General features: G+C 44.7%; 1 protein-coding gene across 4 annotated transcripts in view; it reads right to left on the bottom strand.

The window, feature by feature from the left end:
* The window catches only part of sorcs2 (sortilin-related VPS10 domain containing receptor 2), a 246459-nt gene that overhangs the window by 169229 nt on the left and 60953 nt on the right, over positions 1-16277 (bottom strand). For all 4 annotated transcript variants that reach the window (XM_035426346.1, XM_035426347.1, XM_035426348.1 and 1 more), the window contains exon 2: positions 4587-4654. In XM_035426346.1, the coding sequence (XP_035282237.1) occupies positions 4587-4654 (68 nt within the window). The remainder of the gene's footprint in view (positions 1-4586; positions 4655-16277) is intronic.

Genomic DNA, 16277 nt, shown 5'->3' with positions numbered 1-16277 from the left:
GAGAGAGAGAGAGAGAGATTATTACTGAAGCCCCCATAATCCACTAATTGGCCATTTCCGGGGAATTACATTATAAAAAGAGAGTGCATTGAGAGTGCATTGGTTATTTTAAAATGTAGTATTACAGTCATGATGACGAAGATGAATGATTATTATTTTTATTATTATGATCATCATCATTGTCATCCTAAGAATAAAGATGACTGAATGCTTATCAGGAATGTCTGTATCTCTGGGGAATGTAAAACTGAAATTTCAATCTGACTGAAACAGTGAGATCAGGCCAGGAGACAAAGGCCATGCGTGGGAGTTGTTTTGATATTTATATCGATTCAGGGGGTGGATGAAAAAAAGAGGGAAAGAAAAAAAAAAGACTCCCTCTTTCTGACTGCTCCCCCTGTTGGTGAACTGGTAGAGGGCCGTATGATTGTTCGTTTCTCTTGAAGTGTCCCTAATTCTGATTCACCAAAGCACAGTGGTCAGTGCATTATTATTTGATATTATTATCATTTCTTGTATTGTATTATTGAAGATGTAGCCCCAGAGATCAAGAGTTGGACTACACAGCTACCCCCTTTCGTAAGTTCAAAAGAAGTACAAAGTAGATATGAATTATATATTGCATGTGTTAAATCACGTGCTTGTAAGCTTACAGATGTATATGGATGTGGAACTACACAGTGAATATGTATGAGGGTGTGTGTTTGTGTGTGTGTGTGTGTGCTCCATTGACCATGATATGCACTTATGTACATCGCTTTGGATAAAAGCGTCTCCTAAATAAATGTAATGTAAATGTAATGTGTGTGTGTGTGTATGCATATACATAGCAGTGTGTGTGTATGAGTGCGTGTTTACGTGTGAATACATATGAGTGTGTTCATACAGATGGGGAGCGTAACCGCATGTCCGTGTGGATATGTATGCTCAACTGTTCATGCATAAGTGAACACACCATGTAAATGCAGACGTGCCTGTGTGCGATGGTCTGTGTGTGCTAGCACGTGTGGGCGTGGCCTCTTGCACACCAGAGGACGGTACGCGAGAAGCGCGCCGCTGCATGCAAAGCGCCCCTGAGCCGCGAGTCTTCACACTCATTAATTCTCACTGAGGGAGGATAATCCACACGGGTCCAGGAAAGGCGAGAGGGATTGGGGGTGTCCCCCTACATCCCCCACAGCCAACTGCTCCTCCCCGGAGACCTCACGCCACATCACTTCAGAAACAACTGTGGGAGGAGTTAAAGGGGAATATTCCCCTCACCGCGTCCCCCAGCATGCATTGCTTCTTTTACCCTCCTCCCCAGCTCCCCAGTACAACCTCACACCCTGCGGTTATTCCTGACAACTGGAAGAGAAATTCAGAAAAGGCAGCCCGTCCTGAAAGATGGCCGAGAGTTCATCTATAAATGGGTGATGGGAAGGCACTTAAGAGCCAAATGGAGGCATTAAGTTCACTGTGAGGTGAAAGGCATAGTCCTAAAAGGCCTACATCAGTGTCGTTAAAGACACGTACGCAAACACACACACACACATACACACACACACACGCACGCACACGCGCACACACTCACACGCACACTTTGTGTTAACACTCAGCTTTTCTCCTCTCACCTGGGGCCGTGCCCCGGCAGAGAGGGACGTCTCCTGGAGATAGCCATCACCACGGTAATCGCATCAATTATTGACCAGTGCCAGCGTGCTGTGAGTCTCCATTTACCCATGACTGCAATTACGGGTGTGTTAGCAAAGACACAGTAAAGAAGAGAGAGAGAGAGGGAGTCAGAGAGAGAGAGGGAAGCAAAGAAACAGAAAGAAGGAGTGGGATAGAGACAGTGAAAGAGAGAGAGCAGGAGAGAAACAGACTGAGAAAAACATAGAGAGATTAGCGTCAACCGTGCCCTGTGGACCGCTCCTTGAATAAAAACCAGAGCCTTAGCACATTCTACACTGTTTCAATCCAGTCGCTGCTTCACTAAATAGGCATTTACATATTTAGCAGAGGATTGTGTATTTGCTTTGGCTTTGTGCGCTAAGGCAAGAAGGCTGAGTGACTTGAGTGCGGCTGATCGGAACAGGCACTGTGTTTATTTCTCCATTCTTTAAATTCCCTTGACCTTAACTTTGGCCTTTAGTAGAGATCTGCATTGTGCAGACAAGATTAAATATAAATTTGCTCAAAAGCAACCGACTGTATGCTTGGCGATACACATTTCTGGATGCTTGGCCTCCTGTGCAGCAAAGCAAAGAGACCACCTGCCCCCCAAAACACAATGTTTAATGTTTAGTATTTCTCTATGTTTTTGCACTTACAAAAATCTCTCTCTTTCTCATTTCAGGTGTTGAGGTGAATGAGGGGCACACAGTGCATTCAGGGGCACAGTTTACGGAGGCACAGGCACAACATATCCTGTCTGTTTTCACCGAGTCCCGCCGACGATAATCCCTGACAATATATGACGATGCACAAAGGAGAGGAATTCTAATCTCGTGCGCTCCCAAATCCCTGCACCGCTGGGCAAAGGAGAGCGTAAATATTATTGCTATTTTGCTAAATTAACCCAGCTTGAGGTCCATCTCCTCATTATCTCTACAGCTTTCTGTCTGGGAAAAATATGTGAATGTGCACCAAGTAGTTTCCCAAAAGTCTTTCTAGGGTCATTCATTTCATTCATGAAGTGAACCACAACACATTTATAATGGATTCAAATTAGTTGCCACTCAGAGGAACTAATTCACACCCCAGCCCACATCCAAAAAAAGATAAATCATCCACTGCAAACTGTTACTTCCTGGAATATAAACAATGCTGATCCATGCTGAGAAAACCTGCACACATGTTCGGAGCACTGTAGCAATTAACAACTAACTGCCTTACAAACTACATTGTGGCTGGGCATGACATGCTATGCTATTGCAGTGTTCTTGGATTTCCTTAGTTTAACTACTTAAGCATTCAAGCAGAAGGGTTGTACAATGTTATATAGGAAAAAAAAACCCTACAATTCTACAGCGAGAATCTGACTACCCTGTGTCTAAACAGTAACTTTTCACCTTCTAACTTTACTACATTTAGAAGGTTAAGGCAGCATTTTCTGTAATGATTCATTCATCTGTAATAATTTACTTGCCAGTTGTGGCACTGAAGCAGAAGATGAATACCGTCCTGGTTCTTAGCTCACCGGCACAATATTTAACTGAGAGGCCTCCTTTCCTGTTTCTGTGAGACACCTTCTTGATCTGCACCATCTGACAGTCAGAAACAGAGGAACCCTTCATTTTCTGCTTCTTCTGCTGTCTGATCTCTGGCTTGACGACATCAAAGAAGAACCTCAAGGACAATAGGAGAGCAGTCAGGCTGATGGTGAGAGATGTAAGCGCGCTGAACAGAGGCTGTTTCCTTCCCTCCTGTGTACCTGCTTCTTTCATCATATTTTACCTGCTTTATAAAATGATTCTCATAAGAATTTTCTCTTGCCTTAATTGAGCCCCTAACTGAAAATACAACCACAAGAATGGCATTATATATTTCAAGTTTAATGGGAGTTGTGCAGCCCATGAAGAACTAGCAGAGCTCAGTGGAAATGACTAAATAAATACGGTAAATAGATACCACAAATCTTTGGTTCCCCCAGAGCTCTTGAACTGGGACTCTATTCTTTTATGTACCATTCTTCCTCCAGGGTTCCAGGGCTGGAATCCATCCCTTTCTTTCCTCTCCTTTCTTTGCCGGAGAACTATCCTGCCCTCATTTTCCGGTATTCTATAACCGGAATTTCCTTTTCTCTTCCGTGTGCTCTGGAGTCAGAATCTTTCCATGTGCGTTCTAATGCAGCAGACATGCTGGAGAGAGCCAGGAGTCATGGAAACAAGGCCCTTGTGCCCTGGTGACGCAGTAAAACTTCAGGTCTCCAGTATTCACCCCAGCTATTGTAACTCTGAGCTCTCTGGCACATTCTCTAATACAGTAGGTGTGTGTGGTGCAAACCAGTGAGCTCTCTCTTAATGCTCTCTGCCTTAATGGATTCAGTGTCTTGACACTCATAATGCTGGCTAGAGGGGTACAGTGTAAGGCAAATGAGCTCATTCAAAATCAACAAACCTAGCACATTATCTTATACAAGTAGATGGCAGCCACAATAATGAACTTTGAAACCACAGCCAGACGCAGTGTTCTAATTAGGGAATGTTTCTGCCCTTTTCTAATTCTGCAAGAGCTTGTTATTTCAGTCCTGAGGGGACAAATTTGCCAGACAGTGAAAGAAGCAAAGAAATACAAAACCAAGGAACCTGCACAAAAATGTGACAATACTGAAAATCCACAAAAACAGCACAAGGGGGAAATTATGCTTTTGCTCTTCATGAGTGATAAACTGCACCACCTTCAGAGAAGCTCTGTGGAAGATCCGCTCATTGTCAACCCCACTGCTGCCAAAGACACACCCCCTCACAAGCCACTCCCCTCAGAGACGTGCCTCCCCTTGGAAATGCTTCTTTAAGCATACAGGTGTGTAAAGATGCTTAAATTTCAGGAGGGGGACAAATGTGACATCATCGAGAGAATCCCTTGAGTGACATGTGACCTACCTCCACAGGGAGCTTTCCAGCACCTTGGTGGAGTCTGCATGGTAATACTTCGTCAGGATGAGTATAACCTGCAGGAGAGAAGAGACATAAATTCAGAACAGGTGGGAAAAATTTGAACCCAGGACCTTCTTGCGGCCACTGTACCACAGTGCCGCCCACAAAATAAAAACAGATGCAATAATTATACTGTATGAGTGCTTTACTGCTTTGCACAGCATTCTGGGACATATTACAGCAGTGGTCTTCAGTCCTGGTCCAGGAGAGCCACATGGTCTGCTGATTTTTGGTGTTACTTGGCACTTAATTGATCAATTAAGGCAGTCAGTTACACAGTCACCTGGTTCCTTGGGTCTGAATAGCTAGAGTGATAACAAAAACCAGCAGACACTGCGGCCCACCAGGACCAGGAATGAAGATCACTGCATTAGAGTAAACCATCCTTGTCCAAAACATATTTCAGTCTGACTGAGCCGAGATGCTTTCAGACAAAACAATAACTGATAAAATGACAAAAACATGTCAATATACATCAATATTCCAGGCCACCAATACTCCAGGCCATAATAAGAATCATAATAAGACAATCTGAATCAACCATCCCTTCAGAGGACAGTAAACAGACTATGAAATCTGTTGCACTAGAAATATTGACACAACGTACCCCTGGTGTTTTGTGTAAAGAACACTAAATATGGAGGGAGTGCACCATCAAAACTGAGGCCCTAGGCCCATCAACAGAGAGAGAGAGCAGCAGTGACTATTTTGGCTATGTTCTCTTTATCAGATGCCCATTCCTGGAGTTCCATCATGAAGACCATAAAGTTTCACTGGGAGACACAAGAGGCCAGAAGACTGCATGCATCTGTTGTCAAAGCACTGTATCCTTCCATGGTTTAACCTGGGACAAGCCTTCAAACAATGTACAGCTACAACACGACGGAACAGCAGACTGACCGAATAACCTTGCATCAAAATGCCTCCCTGATGTCATTTATACCTGTTCTGGGGGCAAAAGATTCCTTGCTTTTATATATATACAATGGGACACCATCTGGAGCATCAAAGTTCTGACGTGCAGCAGACCATGGGGAATGTTGTCACCCAGGGAAGGTTCAGACCTTGTGGCCCTCCGTGTAGCTTAAAAACCCAGCTGACTGATTGGCTAAGCAAGCCCTCATTTTTCCTGCTCGCCTGCCTTGCTTCAAATGGGAGTTCAGCTCTCAGTCAGTTTTCTGTCTATTAATAAATATATAAATAAGTTCCAGATGGTTCTGGACTGTATTTGTCAGGGTGCTCTCTAGCAGGCAGGCTAGGGTTATTGCTGGGCAGTGTTCGACAGCGTCTGTTTACTTCTCCCTGGCAGGGTTGGCGGTACTGGCGCACAGGCAGTCAGATGGCGATACTGCGATTGGGTCGCTCTGTCGCAGGGTCACCCAGAGTTCCCCAGTCATTATGTCCTTTGAGGAGAGGGGTCAAAGGTCAATCTTGCTTAATTCTGTACTGCTCAGCATTAACCCACGCTGAGTTGCAGTACACTCGGTATGGTGCTATGGGGGAGTGGACCGACAATCAGAGAACATGCAGGAGCGGGCAGAAGCTCCCCCATGACTCATACTGTCACCGACACCAGAGGGGAGGCGACCATTACGCAAAGTTTGTTTGCAGGCATGCAGGGAAAAAAACTGTTCTCATACAAATAGCTATCTTGATTGGCTCTTTAATTTCAGAGGAGGTATTGACATCGCCACCCCCTTCCCACATATCGCCAACCCCTTGTAGATGACACGTTTAGTTGAGCATAGGAAAATATTTTTTCTTTAACCCTGCTGCTACTGGGATGGGACGTGCCCGTGTAGTCTGCAAGCAACACAGAGGAGAAATCCATAGAGCTTCAGTATTATTCATCATATGGGGATGGTCTCACACTACAGCACAAGCCTGTTCTTTGTGAACAAGAGTAGGGTGCGGAGGGGGGGCTGTTATCTTTCTTATCGCCAGCTGTGAGAGAGGGCTGCATGGGGAGGGCGCTGACGGAAGTAGCCTGCTGCAAGGTCAGGAAGAGCGAGAGATTCTCTGAGCATGTGTAAGCGCAGCAGGCCAGGGTACAGCACTTCCTGGAGCAGGACTTATAAACGCTGCGGTGTCAGAGGTGGGATTGCACTATCGCTGGGAGTGGTGTCTCCCCCTTGTGTCAGGGCCTGGAATAGCACTTGTGCAGAGGCTGAGGGCCCCATTCACAGAGCCTCCCTTGTGAACGAGGAGGCCGGCCGAGAAAACTTAACAGTCATATAGAGGGGAAGAGAGAGAGAGTGGGAAAATGCAAGAGAGAGAGAGTTTAGCGGTCCAGGAGCTCTAGACCTCAGTGGAATTGCTCCAGGCCATTCCACACAGCTGACGGAGTTCAATGGGATGCCCCAGAGGTCTGGTGTGTTCAGTGTCAGATACCGTCAGACATAGGAACTGCCAGACACCTGATTCCTACAGTTCAGAGTGAAACTCTTCCGAGCCGTTTCACACCTTATCACACCAAATGCAGGTTTACTCACTGGAGCTGAGATACGCACCATTGTTATACAGTGATATACGGTGATGGTGATTTTACGATTGCTTTTACACACTAAGCCTATGGTAAAAGCCATTATGACTGTACGCTTATATCACGGCATGCTCATTATCATTGAAGGGCTGCTTACTATTCCGCACCTTGTTTTTGCTGCTCTACTGACAATCACTCTATTTATCTTGTCAGGATGTCCTTGTAAGTCGATCTGCATAAGTGTGTCTGTAAAAAGAATAACCACTGGAACCACTAAGACAACATCAGGTTCAAGTCAGGTCAGTCTGAGATTTGCACAGTTGCTCATACTGTCATGAGACAACAGATCAATATTCTGAATACATGGCTAACCCAGACATAGTTTATGGGTCAGACTGAAACACAAGTGTCTGTGTCTGTATAGTGCATGTATATTAAAATCTGGCCCTCAAATCCAAATCCGGCCCTGGTTTTATTTTCTCCCAGGTAATTAACTGCACAATTAGTACTACTCATTTGCCAGACTGTCATCGCACCTGACTCCCAGGAAAAGGGAGGGTGGAAAACCAGCAGTTCTGGGCCCTTGGGGGCCAGGCTTTGAGTAACAGGGGTACAGAGGAAACATCTGGATAGCTCTGCTAATTGCAACATCAGGAGACAGTAACCTCAAATGTCCATGAGTGAAAGCAGATCAGGCAATGCCCAGAAAATAACCTGTCTGTGGGTCCCCTCAATGGCAGGCTCTAAAAGCTAGGCTTGCCTTGACTTTGCATACTGAAGCCCCTGCAATGCTGACCCCAAACCCCCGCCATCAGGTGGAGGGGTAAAGTGGGAATTGGGGGTGACCACTGCCAGCCCAGTCAATGCAGCTATTGTGAAAAAATCCTGGATTCAACATTTAGAGTCTCCTGGGACACGGGAGGGGCAGAATGCAGAAAGCCAAGTCAGTGACCTCTCCTTTGAATACCTGGATCAACAATGGATGAGTGAAAGGAGGAGGAAGAAAGCAGCAGGACATCGCCTCAGGAACTGCGCCTGACTGGCGTGTGCAAATGAGAGAGAGAGACGGAGACAGAGAGAATGAGAGAGGGAGAGAAAGGGAGAGAGAGAGAGAGAGAAAGAGCAGAGCTTTGGTCTAAGCTACCAACAGCCTTTAGTCAGTACAACGTCAGTACAACGTGACCTCCCACAGATCCACAGGGACTGGCCCGTCTAGCCTCTCTTACCTATGGCCTCATCCCGGATAACAAAGCAACCTCATCAATAATGGAGACGGCCTCCTGACGGTTTCTTCTCTCGAGGGCTGCCTTTGGCCTATCCGAGGTGACAGAAAGCCAGCCTTCAAGGTTCTTTTAAGGGCATCTCATTTAGGTAGGAAAAAACACTAATGATTATTTTTACCCAGCTCATCACCAGGTATAATTTCATTTATTAATTGGTTTATTTGACAAGGACAAGCGGAGGAAACACTGATGCCAGTATAAAGACAGCATCCGATGCTCAGTACATGTGTAGTTATATCGGCAAACATAATTTTCAACACCAGTCCCGTGACAGGCATCGATCAATCGCCTATTAATTTGTAAGTAATTTAAAGAACAGACAACCTATGGCAAATAAATTAAAGAATCCATTAAAAAACAATGGGTGAGATGGAAGGAGAGGCACTCCAATAAGAGAGAGGCAGAAGGCTTCAATGTGTCTGAATCACAGGGAGCTGTCACAGCCAGACACGCGGCCTTGTTAGTAACAGAGGGGACGAACAGAGAGCATCAAGCTGCATTTCCCATCTCCATATGGAGAGGAGTGGAGCTCAAGTGCCACTATCTTTTTTCTTTTCTCATCCATCCCACCCTCCACATAAAAAAATGCTAAAAAGATTTAAGAACAAATCATTCATCTGCACGGCAAAATAAGTTCTGGGGGCTTCGTTCCAAATCCCCCCCCCCCCCCCCCGAAGAGCCACGGCAAAATCCAAGTGTTCTGCGTACCGCGGTTCCACAGTTCCTCTCCACCTCACGCAGCACAAGGCCAGCGATCCCGGATGATGGGAAAATAACTCCACGGTTTGGCAGCGACGGGCGAAGAGAGGCAGGCGCATTAATCACTCAGGAGGCGAGGCGCCGAAGGAGAGGCTGTTTGGCAGCACCCCGCGTAAACTCCCGGTAAACTGCTGAATATGGAAACTGCGATCCCGGGGCAATTGCCCGGTGCACTGGCAGAGCTGGCACCGGCTGCCGGGATGCCACACGCGAGGCTTTTATCTTGATTACTGCTGGCTTGACCAGGCCACAAGGTTCACATGGTGACAAGTTTATAAGGCCAAAGTCTACACTCCTAATCATGTCTCCCCTTAGTCTTCATATGTGTGTGTGTGTATGTGTGTGTATATATATATATATATGATTTTTTTAAACACATGTAATTCATGTGGAGTCTTCCTCAGGGGTAAGAACAGGATCAAGGACTCAAACCCACGAGTTACATTAATTTTTCTCAATTATACATAATTTTTTTAATACTATAAGGGATTCAGGCATGTACGCCATGTCAAGGACAGAATCATTAAATACACTGCCTCCAGTTTATGAATATCATAAGGGATTTGAGAGTTACCAGGCTATTCATCTAACAATCATATATGTACATGTATTAATCTGAATAATTCCTTCCTGAATAAGACCTGCTGTACGATACTACACTCAAACAATGAACTAAATCGTCAATGTTTAATTCAATGAAGAATAGTATTAACACGACCACATGAGATATTATTAAAACAATATCTCACAACGAGTATTCATGAAGTACAAGTTATGCCCTCATCGCAGTGAGACAAATGGCTGGAGTCTCTATTAACTAAGAAATATGAAAATATGCCTTTGCCACCAGATGCCATGTTCTGTGCGCCCTTCCTTCTTGTCGGCTCCAAAGCCAATGTTTCTTTATACTGATAAGAAAGGAAACATCTCCCCAAGTTGCTAATTTTACAGTTCCACGACCAAAGTGATTCTGAATAAGGGACATGTGAATAGCCTTTAGAGAACTTTAAGAGAACAGACCACTGTTGAAATTCACAAAACGCAAAATATGGAATAACTTGCATTCCCCACATTCAGCCTCCCAGTTCCTAATTCAAAGACATCAATGAAACATCATTACTGAGGTTGTTAGTTTGTTGTTAGGTTGTTAGGGGGGGCTTTCGATTTGCTGCTTGGCCAGACAGAGCCGCCATTAAACATCTGGTATCTTCTGGTGCTTGTAAGTGCTTCTGCACTCTCAACACTAAGATTAATGCACAGGGAAAGCCCAAATGAGTTGAGGCCACGACCCTGTATACCAGCAGGAGAGAAGATGGTTGAGTAGGTACAATGCGCTCTCTCACAATTCAAGGATTCTTTAAACATATACAAGTAATTAAAAAGCACATTTTGCATCAATGTCTTGAAGACACCACATCCATCCGTAATCAGGCAAGTCCTTTAAAATGAATGTTATTTAACTCAGACTAAACAATTTGAGTTCACAGAGTGAGAATGAACCCATGGGAGTTGCACAGCAGTCTCATAAGACTGCTGGGAAATTCCAGAGCTCGTTCACAAATCCACCTGGACGTTTTACTATGAATCCATTATTCATTACATTCATTGTAATGTAACTAAATGAATTACATTTACCCAAGGAGGCATCTCAGCTACCATGGAAACAATGGTAATATCTTCTTATAATATTGCAGGAATGCAATAATGTTGAGGGTGGAATGTATCATCGTACAGTAGCTGTAGCCGAGTGATGACATTTACTGGGAAGAGTCAATTCAAAGGTCATGACCCCAGTGCCAGAAAAGGAATTGTTTGATTGGATGTGTTGCAGTTGGAAAATGAAGGAGGCCAAGGGGTGAGCTGAACATACTGACTCCTTAATGTTCAAATAAAATATCAGAAAGACTTCCCACAGAAAAGCTGATCTTAATGAATGCCTATAAACTAGCTATGACATCAAATGCCATTGAGAGAAAAGTCTAGGAAAGTACTGTAGTTTGCGACTCACAAATTACATTAGATTAAATTACATTCCTCTAGCAAATGCTCTTATCCAGAATGACTTACAATGTAGCTGACAACATCCCCAGACGAGCAAGTACAAATGCAACATTACTAAAGTGCGAGCGCATGCTAACCAAGAACTAAAGTGAAAATTTGAAATACGCACCGATTACATCCATATTAAGTCATAAAATATAAAATAATACAGATACAACCATACAAATAATATAAAATGAATTATTGTGAAGGATGAGATGGGGATGGGAGGGGAACTAAAATGGAGTCTGAAGAAGTGGGTCTTCAGTCGACTTTGGAAGATAACCAATGATACTGCTGTCCTGACCATTGTGGGAAATTTGTTCCACCACTGGGGTGTCCAGTGCAACCAGACTAGAAGAAAATACCATGCAGGAGGGGATCAACCAGTCCTCTCAAAGTTGGCATGTCAAATCAATACAAAAGAGATTCCTTGTATGTTTTTAAGAGACAGAAACAATAAAAGGAAGAATGCCATGCCCGTAAACACACTATCAATGTTTCATTTTATATCTGGAGAAAATAGCATTTTGGGACTTTCAAAACATAATATCTGTCCTGTATGTGAAGTTCATGGCCTTTTAAAGTGAGTGACTTCTCCATTCACCCAGAATCTTACAGCGGGGATTCAGATGAGTAAACCATTCCTAAAACCTACAAAATGACACCTGAGGGAGAGAAAGGGCAATCTTAGAATTCTCTGAATTATTTCCACGGCAGTGTATCATGGTAATGTTGCTTTCCCACAATCCCCAAACAGCGACACCCCTGCAGTGCTAGTTCCATGGCCTGTTCCTTTTGATGCACTGGTCCCTGTTGGATGTGCAAATAGTAGCATGCAACAGTCACACACACACAAACAAAGGGGTTCAAATGTCACTGGAGCTTCCCCACATCTTGCCTGTAAATAAAATGAGGAAGAGGCAGCATTTCAAAAGCAACGAGGAAGGCTAACTGAGCCAAAACACCTCTGTGAATCTCACTGACATTTTTGATAAAGTTTTGATTTGCTTTTGCCTGTGTCAACCAGTATCTTTCACATTCAAGGGGTGAGACAATCTGGCAATGTTTTTTTTTTTTGGACCACCACACATAACAACTGGTTTATTTTGATTCAAGCTAAAAATTTTACAGCTTAAATTGGTGCTCAATGTTAAGAACTCACAGTGGCTGTCAGATTAAATCTACACACTCTAATCTTTGCCCCAATTAAAACTGGGATAGCCGACACTGCTCCAGGCCTTACAAGCTGTAATAGTGGGGTGCTATAGAACAGGGGAAGCTGGAGACCTGTGTACCCCATCTTCAGGGAAACCTGCAGGACCACCAATTCCACTAGAGCACACACATATTCATGTGCCCCTCCTCACCCCCACAACCCTCCCGAATTTTCCTCTCACTCCCCTTTCTTTATATCTGTGGGGCCGTTTCAGATAAACTGAGCTGACTTCATTCTTTACCTCAGTGTCAGTGGTCTGTGGTGAATATCTCCACACAGGAGGGCTGGGGGTATGCAGACATGAAGTCTAGGCAAGAGAGATTATTTCAGAAAGAGAAGATGGTGGTGGGGAGGAAAGGAAAAACAGGGAATCACTTCTGTCGAGTGTGAAACTATTAATAGTAATTGTAGCTACATATTTTTGTCTCTCTCTCTCTCTCTCACACTCACTCACTCTCAGGGCTATAATTAAGGTTTCAGATACAGCTCACCTGAAGGTTAATTAATTTTCATAAATTTCAACATGTTTATTATGGGCTTTTGTCAATTTAGTTTCATCTTTCAGTCCAGCCAAATGAGACTCCTATATGAAAGAGTACAGTGGTGCAACAGCACTGAGTGCAGTGTATTATAGTGCAGCCTCCCCAAACAGAAATAGCTCTTCTTCTATTTATCTCTCCCACCAGGCGTTAAAGGTGTCAATCTGGACGGGTTATATGTTTCTCTCCGCCAAAAATAAGCCCTGTTAATTTCACAGATTATAAAAAAGCTAAACATTGCAGGAGTAGCACAAATCGTGCTGCAATCCGCTGCCTATGAGCCACAGTGGGACCCTCTCAAGACCTCCAAAAGGGACTCAGAACGGGTGTCAGATTGATCAATCTAGCAACCAAAGGAATGAGGAACTGCCTTTGGCTCCCGATTGGTTGATCGTTTCATTCCAACAACAAGGACGAAAGCAGAGAGGGATTCCAGAGGCCTTGGTCCAGATGATAGCTGTGTTTGCTTGTTTTACCAATTTAGCAATAAAAAATACATAATCATACACAGTATGTTACAAATCGCATGTCCATTGTGGCCCTCTCAGAACAGGCATGGCAGTGCTGCTTTTTCAATAAAAAAAGAATGACATGCTCTGTATACGGAAGAGTCACTGTATTCAAATACCACAGTGTCACCTGACAGGAAAATACAAAACAGCAATCAACATATTTCATTAAGAACTGAGCTCCATCTCTGGACTATAGAAGTAGAGCTCCACATATGGACTATAGAAGTAGAGCTCCAAATCTGTACTATATAAGCAAAGCTCCATATCTGGACTGTATACTATAAGTAGAGCTTCATATCTGGACTATATACTGTAAGTAGAGCTCCATATCAGGACTATATACCATAAGCAGAGCTCCGTATCTGGACTATATAAGCGAAACTTCATATCTGGACTATATGCTGTAAGTACTGCCCCTAATCTGCCCTGTATACGTAGAGCTCCGTATCTAGATTATATAACTGCAGCTCTGTATCTATGTTCATAAAGCATCTCAGGGTAGGAGAGGTGAACTAGGGCCAGGTTTCCCCTGTCGGTATCCTCACTTTTCCCACAGTGAACAAAGAGATGAAAATGATCCTAGAACAGCGCTGCTACTCTGAGACACTTCATGGACTAGGCATAAAGACTGCCTTAAAAGGAGTGTGGAGCAGCCCCCCTGTGGCAAAGCCTGGCAGAGGAGAGCATACTGGGCCCTGGGCCTGGTGGTGGCCTACCCCAATCCTAGTCGGGAATGTTCAGCTGTGTCCTGGAGCTAGGTCTCAGGCCAGTTTAATTTACGGGAGTGATAGAAAATAGAAAAGGGTAATGCTCCACGAAAATGAGAAAAAAAAATTAATAAAATAACAGCGAGGAGACCCTCTCTGGATAATGGACACCTGCAGAGACACCGTTTCCAAAAGTAATAAAAGCAGACAAGAAACATGTACAGAATCTCTGTACAGAATTTTTTTTTTCCTTCTTTTTTCCTCCGCAACAAAAAAGTAGGACAGCTAACGTTAAAAGCACAAAAGATTTCCACTCAGGGAAATGATCTGTCCATAAAACAAGCGAATAGCGCTTATCTTTCCCAGACAACCGGGTTCAGCAAATAGCACGCCACTCTAAGCGGCATATAAGGCGCAAGGCCGCGACGCACTCCGTCACAAAGATCAGACGGTCAGTTAAATATGAAAGATATGAACGCCGCAGCCCACGAACGGGACGACGCGCTCCCGCTCGGCGCTGACCTCAGATCGTCCCGCCGCTCCGTATCGCTCCCGCATGTTTAATGGGACCGTGGGATTTAGGGACTTAAAAACTCGCGGGGGAAACCATTAGACCCGGACGTTCCTAATGAAGTCCCCAGACAGACGGGCGGGCGAGGTTACGGTGGAGAGAGAGGCCGGGCCGAGGAGGGAAATAAACACGGGGGAGGACATGATGGATTTTAATGGGGGGAACCGTTAAATGTGAGTGGGGGGGGGGGGCGCGCGTAAACGCCATTAGAGAGGAGCTGTTCCTCTCATCTTCTGAGCGGTTTCCTCCCCTGTCTGGGGAAACATAAAAATGCAACTCCGGCTACCTTTCCTGGCACAAGTACAGCGACACAGAATCCTATCTGAGCAAGCCAGCCTCTTGGTTAGCGGATACAGCTGTTACCACCGCGAACAGCTGTCCCGTCGGGTTAGCGTTACAGCAGCCCCGGTTTCTCCGCCTTCGCCCGCGTTTGCCGCTTGGCACGAGCTCCGCTCCGCCGGCAAAAGAGAGGCCTGCTTTGCGAACCCGAAACCCCCCTGGGCTGGAGCGCGGCCCACCAGGAAATGCCCCCCCCCTAAACTGGAGCCGCCGCTGGTTCCGCGGCGGGGGCGGAGCTTCAGTCAGACGCAGAGGCCTGGCGGAGAGTGCAGAGCCCGACTGGCTCTGGAGGGAACTCATCCAAATTGAGACATGCTGCTGCTTTGAGTTAACAAGTTCCTGCACCACTTGTGTGGAGAGCTAATCCGTCCAAAACATAAAATTTTCACACTCGAAGCTCAAAGTGTGTGCACATCTGAAAGCCTAACTGAACACCAGAAGCTCCTGATCCCCCCCCCCCCCCAAAAAAGGCAATAGAGCACCATAATCATGATACAGGAGCCCAGAAATGAACACACAATTTCTATATGGGTGTGGAATACAAATCTGGGTAAAACAGAAGCAATACCAAAAGAAGAAGTACTGCAGAATTAACCCCTTTAAGGTGTAATTACGATCACCAAATGTGATTAGAATGTTTAACTGGGCAGACTAATGCTGATGTGACATCACTACTGGTAATTGAAAGCAATGGAGTTCTATTAAAATTGTTGAAGTGGGTGAAGAGTATGTATGGGAATGGTCTTAGCAACCAGCTCCACTGTGTTCTCACTGTAGGCCTGTGACCCAACAGAAATACAGTTCACTATGGCTTGTAGCAACATAGTACTGCATGTAATGTAAGTTTCATTCCAGTCTACTTACCACACATCCAAGATCCAAGTTATTTAATTTTAACATACTGTGTATATGTATGTATTCAAAAGTCATCATTCCTGTTTGGTGATAGCTTTTTAAGCATTGTGCGAATATTTTAACATGAAGCTAAGGAAGTGGGAAAGCATCTGGGATGCGTTTTTCAGCCCACTTTCCTAGATCACCTCAAGGGGGCACTATGGGAGGGTCATTAGTGGCATACTGCAAGTTCTAATAACAGTGTTTCCAGTTTATTGTGCTGCTTATTTTCAGCTGTTCCATTCCTTGTTTAAATGAGCACACAGCTCACTGTAATTACCATCAACTGGAA

The sequence above is a fragment of the Anguilla anguilla genome, chromosome 7 (assembly GCF_013347855.1).
Source record: "Anguilla anguilla isolate fAngAng1 chromosome 7, fAngAng1.pri, whole genome shotgun sequence".
NCBI classification, from domain to species: Eukaryota; Metazoa; Chordata; class Actinopteri; order Anguilliformes; family Anguillidae; genus Anguilla; species Anguilla anguilla.
Note: the sequence above shows the minus strand (reverse complement) of the source record. Positions and strands in the feature narration are given on the sequence as shown.